Below are 27,397 nucleotides of genomic sequence, written 5' to 3' on the forward strand. Positions count from 1 at the left end.
ATGAGTGTCCAGTGATACAAGAAAATCATGGATATTCAATCCATTAAAATCTATTACAAACTCTCCTGGCTTTCATCTCCATGTTTGCTGAAGAATAAATCTCCTGGTTCTATCCTCTATGTTACAGGAATTGTGGAAATACAAATGGAAACTCAATAAAAGCTCACACTAGTTAGCACACTTAATTGGTTTGCTCCGGTTCAAATCTTCCCTATTTAAATAATAAAAGAAAAACCAACAAAAGAAATCAAAACAAACCTACACAAACTCATCAGTTAAATATGCTCAAAACACCTAACTAATTTTAAACATCTCATCCATACAAATACAAGATAATCCAGCTCAACCTCCATCACCAGGCCAAAAAGAAAAACCTACAACTACAAGTTATATCTGAAAATAAACATAGACGTTCAAACAAATTGTACAAAGACAAATCAAACTGGACAATCTTCTGCAGCCGCTAGCTAAGTGAAATTGCCTAACCTCTTCGATTCAATTTCCCTCACACTTTGAACTATGTCATCAATGTTTCTTGATAGGTGATGGGAATGGTCCTCCATATCCCTTAGAACCATATCAAGCTGTTCCTGAAAAGCAGCAGATCGCTTTCGCTCACGCTGTAACTCAGCAGTCAATTCTCGAATCTTTACATCTTTCTCATCCTGGAACATATGTAAAACCACTAATACATAAATTACCTTTATAGAAGAAATTTAACCTTCCAATGACAGATCAATTCTCATTCTTTAATCTCTTTCATCTCTTTAAGATGCAAAGCAAATGCACACAATCTAATTGCTCCATCAAATGCATGCTTAGGATTTTTTTTTTGATCGGTAGACAAGATTTAATTGATCATAAGAATATTCAAGAGCGCAAGTACATGGGACATATATAAGAGCAATGCCTATGCAGGATGTTCTAGTGAAAATGCATGCTTGGGAAAAATCATGGGCTTGAAAAAAAAGGGTATACTGGAATATTGGAGAACTAGGATTACTAAGCCTAAGACATCATAGATTTTCACCCTGATGACGACTATAAGGGCTTCCAGACACATCTGAAGATGCCAAATCAGTGAAACGATAAGAGGATGCACAACTAATGCAGCTGCAGTTCATGTTTCCTCTACACAAATTCCATTTAAAAACAAATTGAACGTAACACTTAAAGAAGATAAAGAAGTAACATAATAAGATCTAATTCGCTCTGCAACGGATGGCTTTTTATATAAAACAGTTCAACAAACAGGTTTTCCAGATCTCCTCAGAGTCCTGCCTATTTTTTTGCTAATTCTGAGAACAATACCAACCTCCCACAACTCAAAAATAAGAACCAAGTATTGTAAGAAAAGTTTATGTAACGCTAGATTGGAAAGCATTGCTTAATCATAGTTTGAATTCAAGAAGGAAAAAAAAGACTAAATTCAGTTGCAAAGTTGGAACATAAGTTGAGCATTGGAAGTAAAGAAACATGGTCCTTTCCTTTTTCTTCTTCTTCCCCTTAGATGGGCATTTCCTCTTTTCTCTTTCCTGTGTACTTGGAAATTGGAATGTGCCCCATTGCACTTCAAATATGATTGCTTTACTCAAAAAAATAAAAAATAAAAATAAAGAAACATGAGCAGGTAAGAAAGATGTTTTACCACAGGATATCAAGAGCTTTTTTTTTTTTTTTTTTCAATTTCAGAATGGGGAGATTAAGATTCTAAAGAACCATGGAGAAATGTGGATTTACCAATGACTAACAAAAAATAAGACTGCAGCAGAATAATCTTTCTGAACACAAACAATCTGGCAATTTCATCTTAGAGATCTGGTTCTCCACCTATATAGTTTCACGTTGTAAGCTTTCCAACAATTAAAAGCTTCAAATAATCTAAAACTATCTCAAGTTTTTATGCATGACTACAATGTATGACGCATTTTACAGGGGAAATATCACAAATGCATCCAAAGAACTTCTTTGACCAGATCATAAATCCAGATGTTAATGAAGAATTCCATCCACAAAATGGGCGAGTAACAGATTTGAATTTAATGGAAATATAGACATACCCAAAAGCAGCACTTTTATGGGAAGCTACTTATTTTTTTAATTCTTTAGGACCAATAAAAAAATCTTTTTCTTTCTCTAGGATGTCCATAAATTACTACAGTTAGGAGCTAGATCACAACACTTTTTAACGTTTGGAAGTAGAAAAGATAAGGTCACTAGTAGGATTGTTTGTTAGAGAAACTGACAAAAAAAAAAAAGGATTGTTTGTCAGAGGAGAAATTCTAATGCAATAAACTAGAATGGAATGCAACCTTTCTATGCATAGAATATTTGGTAACTCCTTTTCCTTAATGTGATTCACCTTTTACATTATAACAGAACTTAAGTAACATTCTTGCCAGAAAGTATAGAATTTTACTTTATACCATTTATTTTTATTTTTATAAGTAATATAACTTTATACCGATTCTTAACGAGACTATACATCCAGATGACCAAAATTTGGTAACAGAAAAGGAAATTCTGACAACTACTACTTTTGTGCAAGCTAATTGAGCACTCACTGGTGTTTGAGATAGAAGCACACTTCTTCTCCCATTAGCAGGTGTAGCTACCAGTGGATGATTATGCTCCTTTACAAATCTCGTTACAAGCCATTTTCCAGTTTTCTCTTTCTTCACCACTATCATTGCCTTACACCCTTCCCTTGTGATTGCCCGAGGCTTTCTATTTTCACTTCTTTTAGGCCTCAACTTACGGAAACCCTCTTTATTACACACAAGTCGACGCCAAACAACCTTTCCATCACGCATTGATCGGCGAAATGCGTCAACACGCATGATGAATCCCAATCGCGTGGCATATGCATCATAAAACACCTTAGCTGCTTCTTCAGATTCGAATTCCATACCCACATATGGTTCAATATCAGAACTTTCTTCAGTTGTAAGCAACTCTTTTCCATTAGAACTCTCCATCATATCCCCATCCTCACTCATAGACGGGTGTTCATCCACTGCCAGGAAACATTGTGCACCTCTCATAACAGTCAATCTCCAAATAAAATGCAATAACAGAACTCAGGTCGAGGCCACCACCGACTAATCATTCTATAGCAACTGCAAGCTCATTTCTTAAAAGACCACCACAATACACACAAAAAAAAAAAAAAAAAAACAGATTATCAAAGTTAATGGTTACAGAATCTCGATTAAGGGGATTGGAATCTCGATTAAGCGGATTTAGAGGAATGGTTAGTTTATAGAATATCTATGAAGACAACCCCGAAAGATGTAGTGAATATGTTATTGGAAGAAGAATGACCCAAATATTCCCACGACAAGTAGCAATTGGAGTTGCCATTGAAAACTTTTTCCCACTTCCAATTTCTTGACATTCCCAAAATTTTCCGGGAAACCAAACATAAAGCATGTAAGCTCGCCAACTCGTCAATTATCCACAAATGCACGTACAAATTTAAATCCCAATTTACTGCAAAACGAGACAAGAAAAAAGTGACTCACTGGATTGAGAGATCCAAATCCGAAGAAGAGACAGAGAATTTGGGCCCAAAAGATCGTCTTCTGTTGTGGGCACGCAGACTTTTTTACCTTCGGATACTCAAACGATGCTTGCTTGCTTGGTACCGTATCGCGGGTGTTGAAGTCATGCCACCCCTGTTTTTGAAGGGTTTGGACTTTGTACTTTGAACTTTGAAGTACCTCCTCACCTGAGAGAGGACGCCCACGTTCATTTTATCTTGGGAACCACGTTCTATTTAATTTAGAATAGAAAATGGTGACATTTGGCAATTGCGTCCAGAAATTAATGGAAACTGAAGTTGAAATCTTAAAAAAGAAAAATTCTATTTTGAAAAATGATATTTGTAATTATGATTGTGTAAGTGTCGTGTAAATTTTTTAAAAATATTAAATTAATATAAAATTTATATAAATAAATTAATTTTTTTAATTATAGATTTTATTTTTTTTAAAAAATAATTTTGTAGTATTTACACATTACTGTATATAATATTATTTTTTTATTTTTAAGTTATTATGTATAATACATATAATAAAGTGTATAAATTTTATAAATTATACAATTAAAAGAAAATATTATTAAAGCTCCCTTAAATGTAACATTTTTATTTTCCAAATTTTTAAAATTTAATAATTTTAATTGAAATTATCTTTATTTATAAAAGAGAAGGAAAGGACAAATTTTGTTCATCAGGCGTTATTGAAATCATAAAATTTAAGATGTGAATAAAAATAAATAAATATCAAATCCACGTAAACCCGCCCGGCCCGGATCGAGCCTGCCCCACCCGTGAGCCAAGCCGCCGAAGCTTAGGATCCGAGTAGTTTCCTCAGAAAACTGTCCCATCTAATTCCTTCAGAAATTTTGGTTCTCTTCCGAACCCCCAAACCCAGGCCGCGCCACAACACTCTGAATCTACTTTCCTTCAATTCGACCCTTTGTAGTAGTTTTAGTTGCGCTTACTCAGTCCATGAGAGCCGAAGCTTGTCTCTCTCAGGCTCTGGACCCTCGCATACAGATCTCCGTTTTCATACAGTAAGTCCCTCTTTCTTTCTTCCCACTCCTTTTCTAAATTTTCACGCTTTTATCGTTCTTTCATTTCCAGATTATGTTGTCGTTCGTTTCGAATATCTATAGTTACAAGCCCTATTCTTAATTTTTCTGCTGATGAGAAATGTGGGAAAGTAACTATATGGCTTTAGTGAGTGGGAATTGTTCAATCTTAACCATAAAAAGTAATTTACTGATTGTCTCTATTTTTGATGAACCAAACAAAGTATATGGGGCCGTCTGTCTTGTTCTACCATTAGTTTTTCGTTTGAAGTTTCCTTTGTGAGCCTATATTCCGATGATATTCTGCTGAAAAGACAAGTAAGGAAAGCTTACTATGATTTATTCGGTTCAATTTTTGCTATTTATATTTCTTTACCTATTGAATTAATTTGTTTCTCAGGAAAATGTTTTTTTTTTTTTAAGCGTAGGATGTGTACACTACATCCGTCCAAGAAATTACAAACGAAAATTAATTGAACAATGACATCCAAAAATAATCAAAACGAACAGTTCCCAAAGCGGGCAACCAGTCAAAGAAAGACTATGAGAGGATGGTTTTGAGCCCTTCGGATTCATCTAGGGTGTGCTTTGTTATTCACACCCGCACGGTGGGTTCTGGGTTTTGCTTGGGTTCTCTCTCTTCCGTTGTGCCCTGTCTACTGGAGTTTTTGTTGGCATCTTTTGCTATTGCGCAAGATTCATTTATTTTCTACCTTAAAAACAGGCCCTGCCTACAATGCAGTTTGATTAATACTTTTATTTATGTTCTGAAACTGTGTTATCAAGCTTGGCACGCATCTGAGTTTAATTAGTGTGCAATAATACTTTGCAATTGAGCTTGAAAAGATGACCTTACTTCTCAGATTCACACCGTATTGCCTCATATTGCTACTTTGCATTGAAGTCATTCTAACAATTTTCATAATAACTTTGAATGAAAAATAAAATAAAACGATTTGCTGGGTGGATACTGCCCCCCTTTCCCCAGCATGCTGGGTGGATAATGCCATTAATCATAGAATAAAGAAAGTAGATTCTCTTCACTTCGGATATCTCAACAACATATTTGAGGATATATTTATGGAAATCTTTGGCAGTGGATTTGGAGAAGGGAGTTGAAGCAGTAAACAACTCCCTTGTAGTGAACACAGGCTCATTAGAAGGAGGTGCAGTTCTAGAACCATATGTGGGTATGGAATTCGATTCCGAAGATGATGCAAGGAAATTCTATGTTGAATATGCTAGACGGGTGGGATTTATTGTGCGAATAATGCAACGTCGCCGCTCCGGCATTGATGGCAGAACTCTTGCCCGTCGACTTGGGTGTAACAAACAAGGTTTCTCTCCTAATCACAGAGGCACAATTGGACAGGAGAAAAAGCCAAGACCAAGTGCACGGGAAGGATGCAAGGCTACTATTTTGGTGAAGATGGAAAAGACTGGGAAATGGGTTGTTACAAGATTCGAAAAGGATCATAATCATCCCCTGGTTGTTACTGCCAATGGATTCAGCACAGCGGTGAGTTCCCACTTGAGTAACGAGTTTAATTAACTTCAAACTCGTTCAATATACCTTAGCTCAAATTTTCAGATATTTTGCTGATTGAGATTTTCCTGTTTTCGCAAGGTTGTTAAAAGTCAAAGAGAAGCTTGTTTCATTCTATATCATTAACTTTGTCACAGAACCTGACATATTTTGTGCTTGCTAAATTTAGGTCAACATTTTTTGTTTACATGGCACCGGTTTAGATCAAATATATGATTGTCATTTACTCTTGGTCCATTCTTAATCTTTACATGCCAATGCAGTACCTATTAATTGCATGAGTAACATACCAATAAAATAATATTTTAAAAGAAAAGACCTTCATTATGGTACTTATCAAAGGGAACAAAGGTCAAAGAAAATGAGGGGAAGAAAGATCAAACGAATGATAGCCAACCAACAATTGTCCTAGTGGATGCGAAGAATACTTTGAATCTAGGGACTGTAGTGTGATATGCTGGATGCATAACCATCAACTCATGTTGTATGACCAACAATTGTTTTGTTTTTTTTTTCAGTTACTTCCTATCTGGTGTGTGAATTAGTTCAGATTCAGTCAATAAATAAAATAGTACTTATTCATACTTGCAGGGTGATAAGGATAAGAAAATTGAAGAGCTTACGGTGGAGTTGGAGCGACAGGAGCAGTTGTGTGCTGCATACCGAGAAAAATTACTTTGTTTTATGAATAATGTTGAAGAGCAAACAGAAGAACTATCCTCCAAAATCCAAGTTATAGTTGACAATGTGAGGAAAGTTGAATCAGAAGTGCAAAAACTTTCCAGCCATAGATAGTCTTGGCTTCTAGTTCTAACCCGAGTATATATTTGATGAGAGACCATGTATCATTATCCATATCGAATGCATGAATCATTTCGGCATTGTATAGGGCTTACTAAGATCATTTTTGTTTTTCAAAGACCGGATCTTAACATTCAAAATTATGCTACGGGCTTTTTATCGTTTCCCTAGACTCTTAAGAAAATAAGAGTTTTATTTTTAGTTTAGGAGAAACGCAGCGTTGGAAATTTCAACATCTGTATGACAACTTTAGGAATAGAACGAGAAATGTACACCTTGAACGATTACAATATAAATGTTGTTTATCATCAATGTCTAGTGTTAATAAAATAATTTCATGTTACCATTTTTCATCATATATTTTGTACAATAAAAATGGTTATCCAAAGCCATTATGTCTCCTCTGAATCCTGACTCATGCAATTATAGTAAAATGAAAATGTTGGTACTTTCTCGTTTTAATAAAACCTATTTACCATCTATCTCAACCATCTATGTATACAGGTACTGTATCTTAAATAACATTATTTCACAAGAACTACAAGATGAAGCCTGCTCCTGAAGCATTCCTGTACATTGACTTGACACGAGGCTTTTTCGAATTTTAAAGACTGTTTATTGGGCAGACGAACAAATCAAGACTATTCGATGAAGCACATCAGACATTTGAATTAAGCACTTGTAGAGTTTATCCAGCCAAGCATACATTCACGAAGAGATACAGCATACATACTCACTCCTTCCAGGTTATTCACTTTGTGAAAGCTTTTGGACTTCGGTCTCAAGTTCTCTTACGTCATTGACTACAACCTCTACTTTTCTTGACAAAAGTTCTGTTTGCTCCTCGACATTTTCCAAAAATGAAAGTAGCAGCTCCCTATATAGTTCACATAGTCGATCTTGATGATGCAGCTCCATGGTGAGTTCTTGAATCCTCCTTTCTCTTGAATCCTGAGAATGTAAATTCATAAAAGAATCAACTTTAAATACTTGCAAGGGATGCACACATGGCTAAAAATATCTATAGAAGTTCAGAATCATGTTTCCTAGACCAGCGAGACACGTTATGTTCTCTCCTCCTTTCACCCAATAACCTCATTTTTCCTCTCTTTGAACCTATTTATCTTTCTGTATCTTAGTTTTCCCTAGTCATTTATCTTTCTACTGATGCTTAATAAGTAACGAAAACGTCTTGTTAAACCAAAAAGAAACTATAATCAGATACAGTGGCTAGCTAAAATTCTGTGATTGATTAAGATAAAACTCACCAGAGAACCCCGTGAAAGATGACCAGAAACAACCAAAGGATGACCATGATCCTTTACAATACTCGTAACAATCCATTTTCCAGATTTATCAACTTCCACTAACATCGTTGCCTTGCAACCTTCTCCCATGCTAGGCTGTGGTTTCTGAATCCGCCTCAATTCATCTCTAGCTTTTACATAAAATCCATGCTTATTACAAGAGAATCGACGGGAAATAATTCTTTTGTCAACCCCTGAACGACAGCACTCATCAACCCGCATAATGAACCCAATGCATCTCGCATAGTCATCATAAAACTCCTTGGCAGCCTCTTCTGACTCGAACTCCATCCCAACATATGGTTCTACAGCTGGACCCTTTCCGTGTGCAACCAAGTCCCCCTCATCAGAACTTCCAACTGAGTCCACTCCCATGCCCAAGTTCACTGTCAGATGCCATCACGTTCTATCATTAAAGATTTACTTGTGCTTTAACACACAAAATGTATCAGATATTGAGCAAGAAAATGAATTAAATGACTAGTTTGAAGCACAAAGAATACACTCTTTCTTCAGTGTATTTCACAGAGGTCGGAAGAAGTAACAACCATGTTCAGAATCACATCTTTTCACCATGTTAGTCTTGAGTCCACAAGGGAAGGTTGAATTTAGTTGTCTATTTGTGATAATAAAAACTGCCACGCCACCTCATAAACAGATGCAAAAGAGAAATAAAACCACCCCAGAAACAGATTTACACTCCATGGGACCCAAATCACAAGGGTGTGATTTAGGAAAATTCATAACAAGGTGTAGCTGAAATACTTTCAGCATGCATATCTGAGATTACTCATAACTGAAGACTGTCATTCAACAACTTAATCTGTAGATGCTGAAACCAACTATAGAATCAGAAGATATATATAATTGCTCCAAATTCTAATTCAAATCCAACTCCTTTTTCTTCCAAAACCTGCACTTCATTTGGTTACCAGAGAAAAAAAATGAAAAAGTTCTGTGAACTTAAAACCTGGGGTTGACAAAATATTTGCATTACAGTTCTGAAATCTGTGTACCATATTCAGAAATGATGTTTAATAATTGGTAATATATGCAGAAATGATGTTAACCAAATTTAATATCTTTACAGACCAATTCTGTGATTGAGGTCAATGTATCCAAGATTGGCCTTCCCATCAGCCTCTCTACACATCAACTCAGGTGCTGCCTTAGGCTTGATTCCAGAAGTATGTGTTAAATCAATTGTAAAATCTTGGACACCAGACATATTTTGATCCAATTGCATCATATGTGTTAAATCAATTGTAAAATCTTGGACACCAGACATATTTTGATCCAATTGCATCATATTTTCTGGAGGGCGAAGAATATGATTATGTTCAAGGACAAAATCATACACTTTGTACTTTCTGGTTTCTCGATCTAAATTAACAGACAACCGTACAGGACAGTTGGTCCTTGTTTCCTCTCGATGGGTCTGATAGTTCCGTTTATCTGTTTGGCGAACACCCTCTTTAGAACATACAAATCCTCTTGACGTTATTTCTCCATCTATCTTACTTTTATTGGCAAAATGCTTCCTAACATTGAAACCCATTTGCTTTCCATATTTTTCCCAATGTTTCCATGCCTCTTCCAATTTATTAAACTCCATACCCATTTTCGGTATCCAATCAATTCTAGTATCCATGTTTTGAGAAGTATCACCCAACATAGACTTATGTGTTTCCTTAGGCCTGATTCTAGAAGCATATGCTAAATTTCTCGGAAAAGCTTGGACACTTGACAGTTTTTGTTCCGATTGCATCCTATAAGTAGTTTCTGGAAGATGAAGAATATGGTTATGTTCACAGACAAAATCATACACTCCATACTTTCCGGTCTCACGATCTAAATTAATGCACAACCGTACAGGACAATTTGTCCTTGTTTCCTCCCGATGCGTCCGAACATTCCGTTTGTCTATTTGACGGACACCCTCTTTGGAGCATACAAATCCTCTGGACGTTATTTCTCCGTCTAACTTACTTTTATTTGCAAAATGCTTCCTAACACCAAAACCCATTTGCTTTCCATAGTTTACCCAATGCTTCCATGCCTCTTCTAATGTATTAAATTCCATACCAATCTCAGGTGTCCAATTAATTCCAGTATCCATGTTATGGAAAGTCTTTTCCATCACATCCCTTGAACTTTACATTAAGAACCCAATTCAGAAAGCTCGGAATATCCAACCTACACCGAAGAATTTGAAAGAAATAAGCCATAAAAATTGCCACTATCATTAAAGGAACAATAAAAGGCAAAATTGACATATATAGTTTTTTTTTTTGGATAAGTACATATATAGGTATTTGATTGAATAACTCCACACAAGTAGACAAATGAAGACAATATGTTGTTTACTTATCAAAAAATGAAGACAATATGTTGTTGGATGACCGCTTCAATGGTCCAAGTTGCTCACATGTAAGGTGCAAATTTGATTATATTTTTTAAGGAAAAAGCAGAAGGGAAAAAAACTCTTAAGACTTAAAAAGAGGATCAAATTGCATTTTTTGATAATTACGAACCAACACACATTGAATTACCAACTCTAAGTAAAATAGAGGTAGAAAGATCATAAAGTTATCTTTTCACAACACCACGAATCCTCTGTCACGAGGACAAATATGTAAAAAGAAAAGCTTAATGACATAATAAGAAAAAAAAAAATTAAAACTTTGGAACATCCATCGGGAAAATTCTTTAGAAAGATATCTCGGCATTATATTGCCAATCATCACCTATAAGGTGTGGTGGAACATTGAGTTTGTCTTATTTTTCCCCCAAAGCAAATTAGCAAACTACAAGTATCAGTTAGCAGTGAAACAAACATGTGAAAGCAAAACCTATAAGCCACTTGAAATCTAAAAAAATCACATACCGAGAGAACATTTTGAAGCAACTCCCGAAACCATCGGCATACTTCCCTGTCCTCTGCGAATATCAAATTCTACCACCATAAAAGCCACGCAAAAAAAGTGTTCGACCATTCTGGGAAGTTCTGTTTGTATGAGTATAAAGAGCAATAGAGGGGGTTCAAGGTCGTAGAAACTTCAAATTCTCCATTGTTAAAAAGGAGAATGCTAACCAGAAATCCATGTGGGTGGGCTCGGTGCGGATGAATTGAAACATAATAACTGCGATTGATTGAATGAGAAGAGGAAGGGCGTCACTTTGTCCAAGCAGCAGAAACGAAAGAGAAACCGGCGACGGCAAGCAGAGGGCAGCCGGCGACGGTCGTGAGCTAAATCTTTTTGCTTAGGGCTGAGTGATTATGTTTCCGGTTTCTGCGGATAAATCGATCGCTGAGCGGCAAAATTTTTGTAGTCCGACAGCACGAAAGTACTACAATGGGGTTGCTTACGAGGCAATATCTCCACCGTCCATTTCGAGTTGAAGGGTCAGGGTTAAAACAATCTTGCACCATAAAATTCCTCGATAGTTCCAGGAGATGTCGACGTTGATTTTCAATGATCTTGTCCCTTTTAAATTTCCCTTTTTAGAATTTGTCGTAAAAAATGTTTAATTTTTATTTCTGAATTTCCCTTTTTAGAATTTCCCTTATCATTCATAAAGACTTATTTTTTTTGTTAATTAAATTTATTAAAATTATAAAATTTATTTTATGTCTCTATCTTTTTTTCAATTTTCATTAGTGACTTGGTGAATGGGACCTCGGTGATTTTCATTTTTTGAGAATATTTTTACAATATGATCATAATTATAGTTTTTCTACTATTTTACTGAAATTTATCTTACTAAGAACTTGATATTATTGTAGAATGGATGTTGACTAATGATATTTTCTTATGAGTAATGTTACATATAGTTATAAAATGTATAAATATCATACAGTTATTTAAAAAATAAATAAAATTTATGATTAAAAAATTAACATAAATTTCATATTTATTTATTTATTTAAAATGATTATGTCGCGTTTCTGCAATTACGATTTTAATAATTATATCTCTTCTCCCCTTTCATAATTCAACCCAACTTCTTTAAAGAGAGAGAGAGAGAGACTAAGAGAAGAAGAGGACAATTAATTAAATTTAAGAAAATTATAATATTTATTTCATGTATCTACATTTATTTTCAATCTTAAATAATAATTTGAAAAAAATATTAATAATAATCTTCAATGCCTGTAACAAGTCTTTTTTTATATAGTATAGAAAGATTAATTAATAGCTTCACGAAATTCCATGTACTAGACTTAAGCAAAGACAATACTAAAATTGTATTTGGATGTTGAGTCGAGTTGAGATGAAAGTTAAAAGTTGAATAGAATATTATTAAAATATTATTATTATTCTAATATTTGAAAAATTTAGATTGATTATTATATTTTATGTTGGACTTTAAGAAATTGTAATAATTAGATGAAATAAGTTGAGATAAATTGAGAAGAGTTGAGTAACCAAACTGGCTAAAAGATAAATGATAATTTGCAGATTCATGGCTAGCACACACTCTGTAATTTAATTTAGAGTTTTGTTATATATAAGTAAAATCACGTATTAATCTGTGATCAAATATTGATTTATTTATATTTAAAATTTAAATTAATACTGTTTTCAATAAAATTTATTTTTTGACCAATACCATTAGATTTATGCATATATTAATGCATAATTATGTTTATAATTAGATTTTTTCTTTAATTCATGCTTCATTTCTAAGATCGAGTAGATATTTTCTTTTAAAAATTAAAATAAAAAACAAAAAGTTAATTACTATTCCATAATCTTGAGTTTAGAGTTTAGATTACATGGCCGCCCACTGCACGGGCACAAAGCAAGCTAAACCCAGCTTCAGTTTTTATTTTTTTCAGCTTCTTGTCATCACCGTCAGAAGCAAATAATTGTTTAAGAACACCGATTATAACCCAATTTTCATTGTCTTTTTATATATTTCGACCCTCCGTTTGTTTGCCTGGAAAACCTGGGAAAACATAAAAGTTTCAATATTTGTTTTGTTCTGGGTTAGAAATTTCCTGACTCTTTTTTTAAAGAACAGGATTATAACAACGGCTTCTGATAGGCTCTGATTTATTGTTGTTTACCTTCGCTTTACTCAGCTAGAATGATTCGAACGACATGGTTCGACAAAATCAGGTACGGACCCAATGCTCTTCAGTGTACATTTTTATTGGATTTTGGGAATTATGACGGAGATTTGAGATTTCTACTGTTCTCAGAATGTGGGCTCAAACTTTATCTAGAAAAATTGGTTCTTTGGCATTCCATAAGTTGTTCTTGAATCCCTCAGATTTTCAATTTTGGAATTCGAATGTAATTAGAAGCTTCTCAAAGACCTGAGCCCTGAGTCTGAAATTATGCCAAAATGTTGGCAGCTAACAGTACGAGCCAGGCGTGTTTAAATAGGATCTTATGTCCATGTCATATCATCAATTTCCGTTCTCGAAAAAAGTTTCTGTATCTCAAGTTTAGATTTTGGTGGTGAAATCGATTTAATTGAATTTTAAAGATCGCAAGGACCGTGAGTTTGTTACAAAATAAGAACGCTATAGCCTTTAATATGTTATATAATTGTTCATAAGCATTATGCATCGATATGCTCGTGTTTAAAACATTAGAAGACTCGCTGAACACTCGTTTTCTAGAGCTGATATGCTGTGCAGATAGGAAATAGTTTTCGCTAGCAGACTGAGCCCAAGCATTCATGTTGCAGGATGTAAAGCGAACCCAAGATTGATCTCTGACAGAGTATTTTGAAGTAAAATTTGAGCATGATCCTTATGTTTTAAGCACTTAGCATGGGACAATTTAGGTCAAACAGTGGTCCGCAGTCTTTTAAAAAAAAAAAAAAAATGCATTCTTATCTGCCATAGGGGAGATGTTTTAACACTGGTTCACCATAGTTTGTCTATTCTCAAATGCAGGGTGCTGCTTCTTTTACGTTTATGCTGCCATTCATCATGTGCTTGTACCATCTTTGCCTTTTAGTTTTAGGCTACTTTGCCCTTTCCAAAAAAGAAAAAAAAAAAAAAACAAAAAACAAAAAACAAAAAACAAAAAACAAGGAACAAAACAATACAAAACAAAGTTTTAACCTATTTTTCATGATCTTTGTGAAGTATCGCCTCCTGCTTGCAGCTTCATGATGGATTAGCAGCAAGTCTAAACCTGTTCTAGGAGGATAATGGAAAACCGCTGTGGCCAAGCATTTGATTCAGATGAGAGCGAAAAGTGTCTGCAAATTGAAAGTTATGTCGAGCATGAATTTGGCGATGATGACCTTTCCAAAAATGCTGATCTATGTATGGGTAAAGTTGATAAAATTATAGAACAGCCGCATGAAAGCTCATCCTTAATAGACAATGTCTTAGAACCATATGTTGGCATGGAGTTCGATTCCAGAGATGATGCTCGAGAATTTTATATAGCTTATGGCAGGCGTACTGGGTTTACTGTACGCATTCATCATAATCGGAGGTCACGAATAAATAACATGGTTATTGGTCAAGATTTTGTTTGTTCAAAAGAAGGTTTTCGTGAAAAGAAGTATGTGTACAGGAAAGATAGAGTTCTTCCTCCACCGCCTATCACCAGAGAAGGCTGTGCCGCGATGCTGAGGCTAGCTTTAAGGGATGGAGAAAAGTGGGTCGTCACAAAATTTGTAAAGGAACACAATCACACATTATTATCTCCAAGTAAAGTTCCGTGGCGAGGATCTGGAAAAAATATGATAAGTGAGGTATGTCTTTTTTGAAATTCTTTATGATAATGACAGGATTGTAGGAATAAATATGGATTTAATAGATTTTGGAAAGCCTTGTGTTGCTGGGTGGCAACCTGCTTGGCTCAAGTCAGCTTACTTTATCCTGTAAAGAGCAGTGCAATTCAGCGGCAAATTTGCCACAAGACCTTGTGCACTGTTAGATCTTGGATTTGAAGTTAAAGCTGCTGCCCTGTGGAGCTCTTCCAAATATATCAATTGAAAAAAAAAAAAGAGCCTCTGTAAAATTGATTGAATGTAGAGATTTGATGGCATCCCAAAAACATATCTGAAGCCTTAGTAATATAGGTCCCACTTGCATTTGTATGTATAAGCAAAGAAAAAAATACTTTTTCCAATGCCAAAGGTTAATTCGTCTGACTGCAACCCTGCAAGTGGTAATATTCTTTCTGAGAAGGTACTCATTAAGGAGGAATAGAGAACTAAATTATGGCACTCAGAAATATATTCATTTTGCTGTAGAAGTTATAGCTGAAAGTTTCAAGTCCATTGGCAAAGTGATATTTTTCACCTACCTGTTATGACAATGTGAATGTAGAATTGTATGAGCGAGATACCAAATTTCAGCTATTATCCATACGAAGAGGTAGTGCAAATATTTGTTATTTATAATAGAGACATGAAAAAATCTAAATGCTTTCCTTTATGGTGAAGTTGTCTCTATAATCTTTTCATTTCTTTTATGTTGTGGTTGTTACTTGCAGGATGAGAAGGATCAAAGAATTCGAGAGCTGACACTTGAACTTAGCAATGAGAGGCAACGATGTAAACGTTTGTGTGCGGCTTATCAGGAACAATTACATATGGTGTTGAAATATATTGAGGAGCACACCGACCACATGGAAAGAAGAGTGCAAGATATAGTTCAGAACGTGAGGGAAATTGAGAATGAGCAGCAGGGGGAATCTACATTTTTATAGAATTTAGAATTTGTACATGTGTCCTTTTGATTTCGATTGACCCCGATATCACCAATTTCAAGTACATTTACTTTGGGCTATTCCATGTAGACTTTGATGAACACTCGAGGATGAATGATGTCCATCCGGTGATGGTTTTTATCTCCTGTTTATGATGATCACACTGCACACATGTCAAGGTATGGGGATTTCTTTCTTATGACATGATGCTGCAGTTTTACTTTCCCAAAAATGGGGGAAAAAAAGGAAACATGGTGCTGCAGTTAGCTACTGATTGTATTGTGGAAAATACAACTGCTGTCTCAAGTGCAGATTCCATGGCACTTTTGGTTTTGGGGGGAGCGAGATTTGGACGTATCCATTCTTATGAACAGGAAGTCTTTTGGTTACCTAAAGGATTCATTTACCTACTTCCAACACCTATATTGGTTCCCCCATAAAAAAACGTGTAATTCTAACAGAGATGAGTCAATCGCCATATGTACCCTTGCACTCTCATACCTCTGGGGCTGTGTTGAAACAAATCGTATGCTTTATTTGGTCATGGATATAAATGAAAGTAGCACCTCTCTTTTACCACAAGTGGCCAACGCAACAGGCAAATTGTCTTTAGTCCATATTTCCGGCAAGAATAGATTCAAGAGAAATCTTTGCTAGGAGCCTGTGGCTCTTCTAAATTGGAGAGAGCAATATAAGTCTCGGCTCCATTCCAGGGTGTTTGGAAGAGAAAATTTATCTCAAGCTAAAGAGATTAAGGTTGGGTTTGGGTGTTGAGAAGTATTGAGATATATTGTGAATAGTAGTGAAAAAGTAGATGAAAAGTAATAATAAAATGTTAAATAGTGGTAAAAAATATGTAAAAAGTAATAATAAAATAATAAATAGTAGTGAAGCATGTTGAGATATCCAAAAATTTGAATTTGTGGGGAATGGAAGGGTTCTTTCCTACCCATTTCTTTCCTTCCCAAGAGACATCAGAACAACAGAAAATAAAATTACCTCCTTTAAATATCATTTGTTTCTACATCATTAGCTCAGTACATCTTATACCCCTGCTTCTTCTTTCACCAATTAGTCTATTTTCTTAGCCGCCGCCTCTTCAATTTGCCGTATTAACTGATCCACACCATCTATAAAAGTAGAAGATATTGCACGGAATGTTACTATTGCGGGGAGAATGAACCCTCAAGAAGCTGCCAAGAAAGTAGTTGTCCAAAGACATAAGGACCTTCCTAAAATGAAAAGACAAAGCCAAGCTAGAGTTTTTTCGATGAATATATTCTTCGATTTCTGAAAACCAATTACAAAGCCCAAACAAACCCAACAAGCGTGAGCGTGCACGAGCATCTTAGAATTCCCAAGTGCATTATCTGCCTTCATATAATTGGTTTTGAATGCCCAAGAAAGCACCAAAGAAAATTTTCCTTGCAACCGTCACCTTTAAGGAGGAGATAAACATCTAATCAACCACATCAGTATCAATGTGTAACTATTTTGTTAACATCCTACCGTCTCTTTTTCTTCAAAAGTGAAGCAGCATGCATAAATATCCGATCAACCTCATCAAAATTTGTCAAGTCCGATTCTTTTTTCACTGATTTGGCGCTTTTAGATTCCATAGATATTTGACGAAGGTGCATCCCAAAATCTTCTGGTTCTCTATCATTTTCAACTGGAAACTTTTCGAATGCATCCAAATAAAGAGGTCGTTCCACCTTTTCCTCAGTCTCTGTTTCAGATTCAGTCTCAAAAATATCCGACAGATCTTCAGAATCTGATGCCATTATTGGATCATCCCCAGAGCATTCCTTGTTTCCATCCAGAATTTCTCTCAGCTTATCAGAAATCTTTGATTTGAACTTTGAACTGCCTTTCAAGTCAATAATTCCAATTTCAGTTCCTTCAATCCCCTCAACAGCATCAGTTTTATTTTCAGCGACACTTTTACCTTGTGTTTGAAGCAACTTAAGGTCCTGTTCGAGTTTTGGAATATATTTTCTTACAGCTCGAAGGCCATCCCTATATATAGATTTGTCCAAAGCCTGCATGGGAGATAAGAGGTTGGAGAGCTTTAAACTGCAGATATGTGAAATCAATAAACACAAGACAGTAGAATTACCAATGCAAATGTAACATAATGAGGTGCAAAAATGGGGTTTGACCCTGCACATATGCGGTGTAAATAAACTTGCCAAAAATAAAAAGAAAGAGAAAAGAAATGTGGGTAAAGTTAATAATTTAATCAATTATTTTGTTTTTTTTTTTTTTTTTGGGGGGGGGGGGGGGGGGGGGGTGTTGACAATATTTCATCATATAACGAAAACCACACTGCCGATTTTGAGATGTCAAAACTCTACATAACGAGGAACACCCATTCAAGCATGTAATAAATAACAAGATCAGATAATTACATGAATTTTGGGAAGAAAGTAAAAAGCACTTCATTATTATTCAATTAATTATTATTATTCATGATGTGGATCCTCACTAAGACAGGGCCCTTTGGACCCACCCTTGAGAGTAAACTTGACCACACAACCCCACCCACCAGAAGCCTGTATCAGGTAATGCAGGGGAAGACCTACCCCGTCACTAGTTTGAAATCCCTTTCATGGTACAGAGTGCCCATATGAGATTGGGCATGAAGGATGCTTTGACCTCAGAATTGACTCCATTTACTAACTGAAATAAATGATTCCATATTGTTCTCCATAAGAAGCTTTCTATACCAGTTCACTTCCAGTTGCAGTTAAAGAGCATGAAACTTATCCTTTAAAAAAAAGGAGACTTGTGAAGAGGATAAAGAAAAACCGTTGCTTACAGAACTCCAAGATATATAGAGAAACAGAATGCTACAATAGTGGACACACTTAACTCCAATGCTCATATGCAATATACTAGAAGGATAAAAGAAAGAGATAATAACCTTCTTCCTAGAGAGGGTGACCCTGGGTGACATTATCTCTGTTGGCGGCTGAGAATAGTTCTTCCCTCTGTACATAATAATTGTGTCATCTTCTTGAATATCGAGCACGATGCCTCCAGATAGTCTTGCCAGTTCGGCAGCAATCTCCTTGACCTCCTCTGGTGAAAATGTCTTGACCACCACCTTCAGAGTCTGATGTTTTTTCCAATGCAGGTGCATGTTCAGGATCACACCCTGGTAGATTCCCCGTCTTCCTACAGGCACATAATTCTTACACTTGAGACCCATCTTTAAAAAGAAGAAATGTTCTTCTGGTGTCAATATTTCTGGATCATGGATTGTTTCTGATGTCTCTTTAGGTTCAATCTTCTTCAGAGCTTCAACAAGTTTTTCCTCTTTCTTTTGGGCCTGGAAAAAAAAAAAAAAAGAGAAGAAAAAGAAAAAGAAAAAGCAAGCAGTATAAACACACAAAAACTAGATAGGGAAGGACTTAAGAGTAATTAGTTCAAAACAAAAAGCAATCGAGAGGTTACACATTTTGCACAGAATGTCATAGGTTACTTAAATCACTAAAATTAAGTAAAAAAATGGAAAATTCATAAAAGCTCGTAGACTTGACCAAATGAGCAACCCAAACACATATCCCCCCTTTTTCCTTTCCCAATCATTTGTTGTTTTGTATCAATTAGAGAAAAAAAGACCAAGAAAAAAAACTTGGATAAAGGGATTACAAAGAGAATTACAAAATGGAAGTTTACAAATTAACGTGACTTGATGTGATGCATTAGATCTACATCACAATAAAAAGAGCTTTACATTTGATGTACCACATCACATCAAGCCACAAAAGCTTGTAAAGTAAATTGTTGTAATTCTCTTTGTATGCTTAGTATTTCTTGACTAATATATATATGCGCACAAGCATACACACAGCATGACAATCAAGAGTATATAACATATTAATAATTGCCTTATTACCCAAGCCAAAGGCATGGATCTCCCTCCCCTCCCCTCCTGCATTTTGTGATAGGCAAACCAAGCTTTACTCATTTCAATAAAAGTAATCTAACAAAATAATTATAGAGCTTCCATCACCTGGTTAAGGGATTTTGATAGGTTACATATATTGTCTACTCTTTACCTTTCTCAATTTGTAGAGAATTTTTTCATCTGCAGTCATTCTTCCATAATCTTTCTTCTTCTTCCACCTGAAGAATTTCAACCACCTTACAACTGCTCTTTTTCCCTTGAGCTTTTTCCTCTTCACTTTAGCATCACTAGCACTGCCAACAGTTGCGTTCTTTACTGACTGCTTCAATGGTTCCAAATCTTCATCAGCAGATTTTAACGATGGTTCTGAATGAATCCATCGATGCCCCACAAGGGAAAATATTTTTACATCATAGAGTTGAGCAGAAGCAGATTGTTCCTGGCCAAAGACCTTGCATATAACATCACCCATGCTACTGCACAGTAAGGTAATCTTCTAGCAATGTTTTGTAGTCTAAATAACTATGAACTAAAGAATACACTAAAAATGAGAAAAAAATTTACCGTTCACTAATTAATTTAATAGATATACAAGTGTGTATCAGTTCAAAAGTTCAAATTAACCAACCAGTTGGACAAACTTGGGTGGTATTCCACAAATCACAGTTGTGTGGAAGATAGTTCCTATTTGTATTCTTTGATGCCTATGGCAGGAATGAAATGATTGGACGTTTGAAGACAAGGAGCGTTCATTGGAGGAGATTAGATTACTTTTTGTGGGAACTTTATTTCTACGGGCCAAAGCTGTAGATTTCAATGACCTTGATTTTCTTGTTTCCATTTCTTCTTCCTAAATAGGTGTTACCTCCTGTAAACCCCCTTTCCGTACTTGGGCTATGCCTATTCTTATTCATACAAACGTTTACTTATAAAAAAAAAAAAAAAACCGATCAAGCCTTTATATGAGATGCTTGATCTGATTTGTTTTAAATCAGGCCAGATACGTAGAATTTTGTGTAAGATTAACAATTCACACTTGAATTCTAACACATTTTGTCTTTCAAACCCAAACTCCAAATCGAGGAAAAAGTAAAACCATCAATTTACAGATTGAGCAGTGTTCCTAAAAATTTACAAACAGTGCAGTCTCCTCAAAACTCCATATCCTCGAAACACAATGTCAATCCTCTTCGTCGACAGAGAGAAAGGACGAAGACCCATTACGAGATTTATATATCTATTGGAAAAGAAAAGGGAAGAATTTTCTCAGTGTAACTACTGGAAAGTCTTCAACTTTATATTTATTTCCTCAGAGCTAGAACAATAACCATAACGACTCGGAAATTCATATCAAATCATATCTACCTGTGAAGCCTCTTAATTTCAACTTGCCGAATACCTTGCAACTACTTTTGTACATGAGCTAGTTTAGTTCTTAGTCTAGCTTCTTTCATGGAATTCACATGGAAATGAAATATTTTTTCATTATATGGGACCTAAGAAAATATAAAATTCCACCCAACCAAGCAAAAGACCCGTTATACCCTCAAGAGTCGCAGACAGAGAAGAGAAAGATACCTGATTCTGTGAAGTGGGTATTTGGAGAATAAGGGAGTTAAGACGAAAGCATTGGAAAACCGATTCTTAAAGGGATGAGATTTGGAGAGAGCCACCGAAGCTAAAACCCTAACCACCATTTTTTTTTCCTTTATTTTTTTTCAGTGCCCCTAGAGTTCTTGACCTGGCTCTGGCGGCGGTGGAGCTGGACTACCCTACAAGGCTAAAAATTTTCAAATCCTCGCGTTCAGATTTCGAACCCTTCGGGATTGTTTGGTTTGGCTTTGCCCGCAAAAAGCCTGTCTCTTCATCTCTGAATGTCCCTTTTTCAGATTTCACATGTAATGCCTATTATCGGTACAGTATTGGCATTTAATTATGTTGAATTTACAAATATTTTTTAGATTATGAAAAATATTTAAATTAAGAAATTATAGAACATTCCAATCTCTAGTTAACCCGATTTTCATGACGAAATAAATATAAGATTCCACTTGTTTACTTTTAACCGAATTATCCTTTTTTGTACCTTTATATTAATTTGCTTTGCATGATTTTCAAAAAACATCAAAATCACACCAAAGTTTGTATCTTTTTTTTTCTATATAATCTGGTTAAATGACACCCACGAAGAAAGAAGAAGCATGTTGTATTCTTTCAGAAAAATAATACAAGAGGACTCCCAATAGAATAATAACGAAGGTTCCTCCTCTTCGTACGTAGTACTACTTCAAACGCTGTATATTTCTCAAATCAAAAGGAAAAAAGGAAAGCCTCTACATGATGATCTTTTTAAGTAAGGGCAGCAAAGCCACCACCTTTCATCATCTGCTTAAACTCCTTGAAGTTGACCATCCCATCTCCATCAATATCCACCTTCTCGATCATCTTCCTGCATTCTTCTATGGTTCTCCCTTGCTTCAGCCCCAACGATGCCAGCACCGATCTCAGCTCTTCCTCCGTTATATACCCGTCTCCGTTCTGGTCGAACACGTTGAATGCTTCCTTCATGTCATCATCCTCATCCTCGTCCCTGTCGCCCATTATCGTCTCGTACAATGCTCCGAACTCATCGATATCCACGTACCCGTCGCCGTTCACGTCTATCTTCTCGATCATTTGGATCATATCTGTTTCTGCAATGAAGATGCCCAAGTTCTCTAACGAGTCTTTCAGCTCCTTCTTCGTGATCCGTCCATCGCCATTGCGGTCAAACATTTGAAAAATACGTCGAAGTTCTGAGGGATCCATGATGATCACTAAATATCTGGGACTGGTAATATAAACTGATTGAAGAACAAAAGATAAGGGAGTAATGAAACCAAAAAAGAAGATATAAACTTGGGGTGGTGAAACAAACTCAGAGAGGAAGATCGAAAATAATGGGTTCAACAAGGTTGCAAAAATGGAAAATCCTCAGCAAGACGGTTGGCTTAGGTGGTTGGGTGTCAATAGTTTGACAACCTGCGGTGGACGCTCATTTAGGCGGTTGAGTGAGTAAAAAGGAAAATGACAATTTTTTTTATAAATCCTTTAATATTTTAATTTTCAAAAACGCCATATTATTTTTCACCCTACAACTCTTTTTTTTTTTTTTATTATTATTGTTAGAAACAACATTCCAAACCTCCCACCCCAAAGTAAAAATCGGTTACTTATGGGAAGACTGTTAACGGCAGAAGAGTAAAAAATTGACAATGGATGATGGATTAACTTTCTTCACATTCTAAAGAATACATGCTTGCGCTGATAAACATAAATTCCTTCATACATTTCATATTACATTGCACATAATGCACTAAAAAGTCATTTTAGCTCCATATATAGTTGCATCACTTCATTGCTGATTAACCGGTGCCAAACGCTATTTCCTCGAAAAATTTAAATTTAAGTAATTCCATAACTTTCAACCCACAAAGAAAGCGATATCTAATGATATTCTCAATGATTCATTGTAAAAGTTCATGGTTTGATCCCACATATTGACACTGTTGCCGAAGTCCGGCATTTTTTCTCCATGAAATGGTCACAAAGGAGCCAACAGAAGAAATATATTTTCACACGAGCACCAGATATTGCAAAAATCTAGTCAATCATCATCCTCAGGATCGTAATCTTTAATCTTCACATCGGCATCTTCTCCATACTGAATGCAGTTGTCAATTTGACCCAATACATATCGTATGCTGTAAAAGGAAGCCAATATTACAATACTTATACCAGGAACCATTGAAAAAAGAAGTCGCAGCTCATCTTTGCCATCTCTGTGACTAACTTTGTCAAAATATATGTTGTGGCTAAAAAATAAACAAACAAGCTAAAATGAATTTCAAAGCTGACAGCTGATTTACTGGTAGCAGATCTACATTAGCATTAGCAATCAAATTCCAAAGATTACCTTTAAAGAAAAAAAGCCATGATATCTAGAATAGGAAGCACAACACAATACAGTCCACAGAGAGAGAGAGAGAGAGAGAGAGAGAGAGAGTACCTGCTCTCCTTCCTCAGGTCAAGTGGCACAAAGCTCACCATGCTATACTCATCGACCTAACACAACAAAAATTATTTTTTAGCTATCCAAAACCGAACCAATTGTCATTGTGCTCAAACATTGGGATAGAAGATAGAAAGTAATTCTGTTTCTTGAGAAATGAAATGTCTTTATACAACCTGTGAAGGCCAATAATCACTACAAATTGTCTAACCACAAACACAAGGCTAGGACAAACAGGCATCCTGAATCCTTCCCAGTTAAGTGTACAATCTAGCATGCCAGCTTATCTTGTGTCTATTTGGTTCCTCCAGTGAGGGAAAGATATTGATAGATATCATACAACCATGATGAAATCAATCCATCTTCAATAACCATACAGAAGAACCCAGGGGAAATTTACCGCTCATGTACGAGCTACTCTTCCAGGAAACTCAATTGTGCGTGTCTAGGGTTTGGGTGTTGAAAAATGTCGAGGTATGTTGTGAATAGTAGTGAAAAAGTATGTGAAAAGTAATAATATAATATTGAATAGTAGTGAAAAGTAGGTGAAAAGTAATAATAAAGTAATGAATAGTAGTGGAGTATGTTGAGAAATGTTGAGGTACGTTCAGTACCCAAACACTAAATAATAAAGATGCTTTAAATGGAAATTTTTAATACAATTTAGGAAAAGTGGCCGAGGACAGAAATAAAGAAGACAGATACTTGTTATTAAAAAAATCACTTGAATGTATCCAAATAATCTTTCAGGGCACTGATAACAAAAGCATGCCAAAAAGAAATGTGGATTCATATGAATAATGTAGACTCAAACTCCCGGCATGTAATTTTGTGCAGAACTATTATCCACAGGTTTACAAGGAAATATATCTTAAAGAAACTCAATTACTCACCAGTTCAATCAAAGCTTTATTCAGCTTGGCAAACTGAGGAGCCATGCGTTGATTCAGCTCTGATAACAAAAATCGAGGCTCTGGATTCAGAAAGCTGAGACCAGTAAAAGTACAAAACATGTTAGTTCAAATAAATTCAAATGGGGACCCATGATGTAAAGCAGCAAATGGTAAAATAGCCCACTCTTCAATGTCCTTTTTGTTGGAAACGAGGTCCATTTTGGAGAGGATATTAATATGGGGCAGCTCAAGTTGGATCATTGCAGAAAGTGATGCCATGCACCCACTAATGAACTTGGTCACATCCGTCATAAACTAGAAAAACGAAACACTAAAATGATTAGTTTTAATAAAATGTAAGTACTGATCAATATTGAAATGAAAAGAGTTTTCCAAGGCAAGAAAAGATAAATGTCAAAAAGCAAAAAAAGTAATGGATTTCGTGAGACCTGTGAATCAAGCAAGTATACAGCACAAACATTGAAATTTTTACGTTTCAAATGGTCCACAAAATTCCGCAGCACTGGCACATGAGAAAACAGTTCTATTTGGCCTGCATAAATATTTAAAGGTTAGGATTACTCAGCACATGGTTTTCAACCAATGAAACAGGAATGCCAAAGTTAGAAGCTTCAACATATAGACTCTGTTCAAATCATATGCTATGAGTGGTAATCTGAAATAGGGAGGATATACTTTCTGAACTCATGAAGTTCTTTCAGAATACTTCAGATTAAATGCTCATGTTGCTCTTCATAATCATCTTCCGCAACAATCAAATTCAAAACACACAATACATACAAATAAAATATAGGGACAAGCACACAACTCAACAAGTGGGGATACCTGGACAGTCAAAAATCAAGTAGTCATCATCTGAGTAATTGTCTAATTCTTCCGTCAACCAATCATCCAGATTATCTTCAAGGTGTCTAAACATGGACTTAAGGCATTCATTTTGCAACAGGATAATCATTCAAGGTATCCAGTAGTAGAAACATTCAAGGTCTTTCAGCTCTTTAACACAGACGACTATCAAACATAAATGCAATCATAAAAAACATACAGGAAAGGCGATTAAAAAGTTTCTGAAATTGAAAAAGGATACTCCATGCAGTATATAAGGCCTCCATTGGGACCCAGTCCAAGTTCATCCATAACATCATCCAAGTTGATGAGTTCCCTTATATCTGGAAAAAAAAAAAACACACGGCTTTCCCAAATTAATAGAATCAGATAAAACTAACAAACGATCGAGCAAGCATTCAAGGGGCCCCACTCACCCATTGCCACGGGATAATCAAAGTTCTCTGCAGCAGGATCCAAGTTTACAATATGTATAGATCGCCCCACGGTCTCACAGTGTTGGTATAAACTAGAACAATAAGTTGACTGACATAAAAAAGAAACAAATGAGAATATAGTTATACCCAGCATTTTCACCGCAAGAACCGACAGCATATGCATAATGTTCAGTGAAAGATTTTTACCTTGCCACTGCCAGCAGGGCCAATAACGAGTTGTGCAAACCCCATGATGATATATTTGGCGGGTGTTCTGTGTATTCGGTTTTGGGTTTTGAATAATTACCAGTAAAGATTTGGGCGAAGGAAGTTGAAGAAGCGTAAAGAAGTGAGAACTGCAACAGTGAGATAAGCAGTGCACCAAACACCAGCCGCGAACAACAATTTCAGCACATCGCAATATGCCATATAACGAATAAATAAACCTAAACCCAATCCGAAAATGTAAATAATAATTTGAAAGGAAAAAAAAAAGACAAACTTAAAGAGGAAAGAATATATTATCGACTGAGCTAACCGAGTTCGCAGACTTCAAAAATCGATGAGTTCTTTACGCTCGAGGTGAACCAAGAAATCCTCCTTCGAGGGTTTTACACAGAGAGAGAGAGAGAGAGAGAGAGAGAGAGAGAGAGAGAGGCGTTGGATGGGGATATGGGAGGACTTTGAAAACCTGGATGCAGAAAGGGGTAAAGGGTCTAACTTTATTCGTTTCCCTCTCGCTTGGGTCCATTGCATAGGTTGGAAACATGGATCGTTACCCATTACCCATTCCTTTGCTAGGATTTGACCCAAATGTTCTGTTTACAAACGCTTTAAAAAGGAAAGAAAAATATTCTAACCCAAAGAATATGATAAATTTTAATAATTTTTAACAATGTAAAATAATGTTTTACATTAGAATAATCTTTAATAATTATTATTATGATTTTAATAAATAATAATAATTATAAAATAACACGACATTTTGTAATTTGTATTAGGATAACAATACGATTCCATTCGAATTACAGAGTAACAAAGAACTTTTAATGGAATAAGTTTCAGGTTAATGAAAATCTTCTTGTCAATTAAAATAACTCAAATCGCCAAATTTTTTTTTTTTTTTTAAATTTTTGTCCCAATAAGAAGATTATTCCGTAGGACGAATAAATACTTTTTGTTTTGAGAGATGGACGGATAAGTTCTTGATTTAATGCAGCAAATTAATGTTCAACTGATTTTAACAAAACTTAACTTAAGAGACCTTATAATATACATAAATACTAAATCTACTGAATCTGTATCCCGAATGT

The 27,397-nt window shown here is 35.5% G+C and overlaps 7 protein-coding genes across 23 annotated transcripts; 2 read left to right on the forward strand and 5 right to left on the reverse strand.

Moving 5' to 3' along the window:
• Positions 1-247: 247 nt before the first annotated feature.
• On the reverse strand, positions 248-3,775 carry LOC122292373 (protein FAR1-RELATED SEQUENCE 5). Of its 6 annotated transcripts, none has more exons than XM_043100705.1 (4): positions 3,525-3,770; positions 2,565-3,133; positions 1,752-1,830; positions 528-665 (listed from the first exon to the last, which is right to left on the reverse strand). In XM_043100705.1, coding segments are annotated over exons 2-4 (561 nt in total). In that variant the 5' UTR covers positions 3,045-3,133; positions 3,525-3,770; the 3' UTR covers positions 528-663. The 6 variants fall into 6 exon arrangements, with proteins under 6 accessions (XP_042956637.1, XP_042956639.1, XP_042956638.1 ...); XM_043100704.1 differs by having other exon boundaries at positions 531-665; positions 1,741-1,830; XM_043100700.1 differs by lacking the exon at positions 528-665 and adding an exon at positions 672-1,585 and having other exon boundaries at positions 2,565-3,054; positions 3,525-3,775.
• Positions 3,776-4,337: 562 nt separating this feature from the next.
• Positions 4,338-9,602, forward strand: LOC122291926 (protein FAR1-RELATED SEQUENCE 7-like). 6 transcript variants are annotated; one of them, XR_006236806.1, is made up of 5 exons: positions 4,356-4,578; positions 5,694-6,115; positions 6,734-6,889; positions 7,448-7,862; positions 9,341-9,602. XR_006236806.1 is itself a non-coding variant. In XM_043099981.1 (4 exons), coding segments are annotated over exons 1-3 (534 nt in total). In that variant the 5' UTR covers positions 4,338-4,577; the 3' UTR covers positions 6,596-6,626; positions 6,734-6,904. The 6 variants fall into 6 exon arrangements, 4 of the variants coding, with proteins under 4 accessions (XP_042955915.1, XP_042955914.1, XP_042955912.1 ...); XM_043099981.1 differs by lacking the exons at positions 7,448-7,862; positions 9,341-9,602 and adding an exon at positions 6,485-6,626 and having other exon boundaries at positions 4,338-4,578; positions 6,734-6,904; XR_006236807.1 differs by lacking the exon at positions 6,734-6,889 and having other exon boundaries at positions 4,345-4,578.
• On the reverse strand, positions 7,367-11,670 carry LOC122291925 (protein FAR1-RELATED SEQUENCE 7-like). Of its 3 annotated transcripts, none has more exons than XR_006236805.1 (5): positions 11,138-11,670; positions 9,343-10,446; positions 8,212-8,636; positions 7,608-7,894; positions 7,367-7,555 (listed from the first exon to the last, which is right to left on the reverse strand). XR_006236805.1 is itself a non-coding variant. In XM_043099976.1 (5 exons), exons 2-5 carry the CDS (start codon positions 10,388-10,390, stop codon positions 7,691-7,693), a joined length of 1,617 nt encoding a protein of 538 aa, XP_042955910.1. In that variant the 5' UTR covers positions 10,391-10,446; positions 11,138-11,668; the 3' UTR covers positions 7,367-7,690. The 3 variants fall into 3 exon arrangements, 2 of the variants coding, with proteins under 2 accessions (XP_042955910.1, XP_042955909.1); XM_043099976.1 differs by having other exon boundaries at positions 7,367-7,894; positions 9,343-9,501; positions 9,562-10,446; positions 11,138-11,668; XM_043099975.1 differs by having other exon boundaries at positions 7,367-7,894; positions 11,138-11,669.
• A 1,365-nt stretch (positions 11,671-13,035) lies between these two features.
• LOC122291263 (protein FAR1-RELATED SEQUENCE 5-like) lies at positions 13,036-16,082 on the forward strand. The gene is made up of 3 exons (XM_043098930.1): positions 13,036-13,376; positions 14,360-14,979; positions 15,726-16,082. The coding sequence occupies exons 2-3, from the start codon at positions 14,425-14,427 to the stop codon at positions 15,939-15,941; spliced, it is 771 nt and encodes a 256-aa protein (XP_042954864.1). The 5' UTR covers positions 13,036-13,376; positions 14,360-14,424; the 3' UTR covers positions 15,942-16,082.
• Positions 16,083-16,922: 840 nt separating this feature from the next.
• Positions 16,923-21,763, reverse strand: LOC122291261 (uncharacterized CRM domain-containing protein At3g25440, chloroplastic). 4 transcript variants are annotated; one of them, XM_043098924.1, is made up of 4 exons: positions 21,436-21,763; positions 20,009-20,330; positions 18,868-19,275; positions 16,923-17,983 (listed from the first exon to the last, which is right to left on the reverse strand). In XM_043098924.1, the coding sequence occupies exons 1-4, from the start codon at positions 21,552-21,554 to the stop codon at positions 17,447-17,449; spliced, it is 1,386 nt and encodes a 461-aa protein (XP_042954858.1). In that variant the 5' UTR covers positions 21,555-21,763; the 3' UTR covers positions 16,923-17,446. The 4 variants fall into 4 exon arrangements, with proteins under 4 accessions (XP_042954858.1, XP_042954857.1, XP_042954859.1 ...); XM_043098923.1 differs by having other exon boundaries at positions 20,009-20,333; XM_043098925.1 differs by having other exon boundaries at positions 20,009-20,296; positions 21,436-21,762.
• A 283-nt stretch (positions 21,764-22,046) lies between these two features.
• LOC122291264 (calmodulin-like protein 3) lies at positions 22,047-23,165 on the reverse strand. Its single transcript, XM_043098931.1, has one exon. It carries the CDS (start codon positions 22,663-22,665, stop codon positions 22,207-22,209), a length of 459 nt encoding a protein of 152 aa, XP_042954865.1. The 5' UTR covers positions 22,666-23,165; the 3' UTR covers positions 22,047-22,206.
• Positions 23,166-23,318: 153 nt separating this feature from the next.
• Positions 23,319-26,870, reverse strand: LOC122291262 (GPN-loop GTPase 3). Of its 2 annotated transcripts, none has more exons than XM_043098929.1 (10): positions 26,623-26,870; positions 26,292-26,440; positions 26,085-26,193; positions 25,910-25,991; positions 25,648-25,733; positions 25,251-25,354; positions 24,986-25,116; positions 24,802-24,895; positions 23,906-23,961; positions 23,319-23,600 (listed from the first exon to the last, which is right to left on the reverse strand). In XM_043098929.1, exons 2-10 carry the CDS (start codon positions 26,334-26,336, stop codon positions 23,504-23,506), a joined length of 804 nt encoding a protein of 267 aa, XP_042954863.1. In that variant the 5' UTR covers positions 26,337-26,440; positions 26,623-26,870; the 3' UTR covers positions 23,319-23,503. The 2 variants fall into 2 exon arrangements, with proteins under 2 accessions (XP_042954863.1, XP_042954862.1); XM_043098928.1 differs by having other exon boundaries at positions 26,292-26,530.
• Positions 26,871-27,397: the final 527 nt, after the last annotated feature.

This window comes from Carya illinoinensis, chromosome 13, assembly GCF_018687715.1.
Source record: "Carya illinoinensis cultivar Pawnee chromosome 13, C.illinoinensisPawnee_v1, whole genome shotgun sequence".
In the NCBI taxonomy this organism is placed as follows: Eukaryota; Viridiplantae; Streptophyta; class Magnoliopsida; order Fagales; family Juglandaceae; genus Carya; species Carya illinoinensis.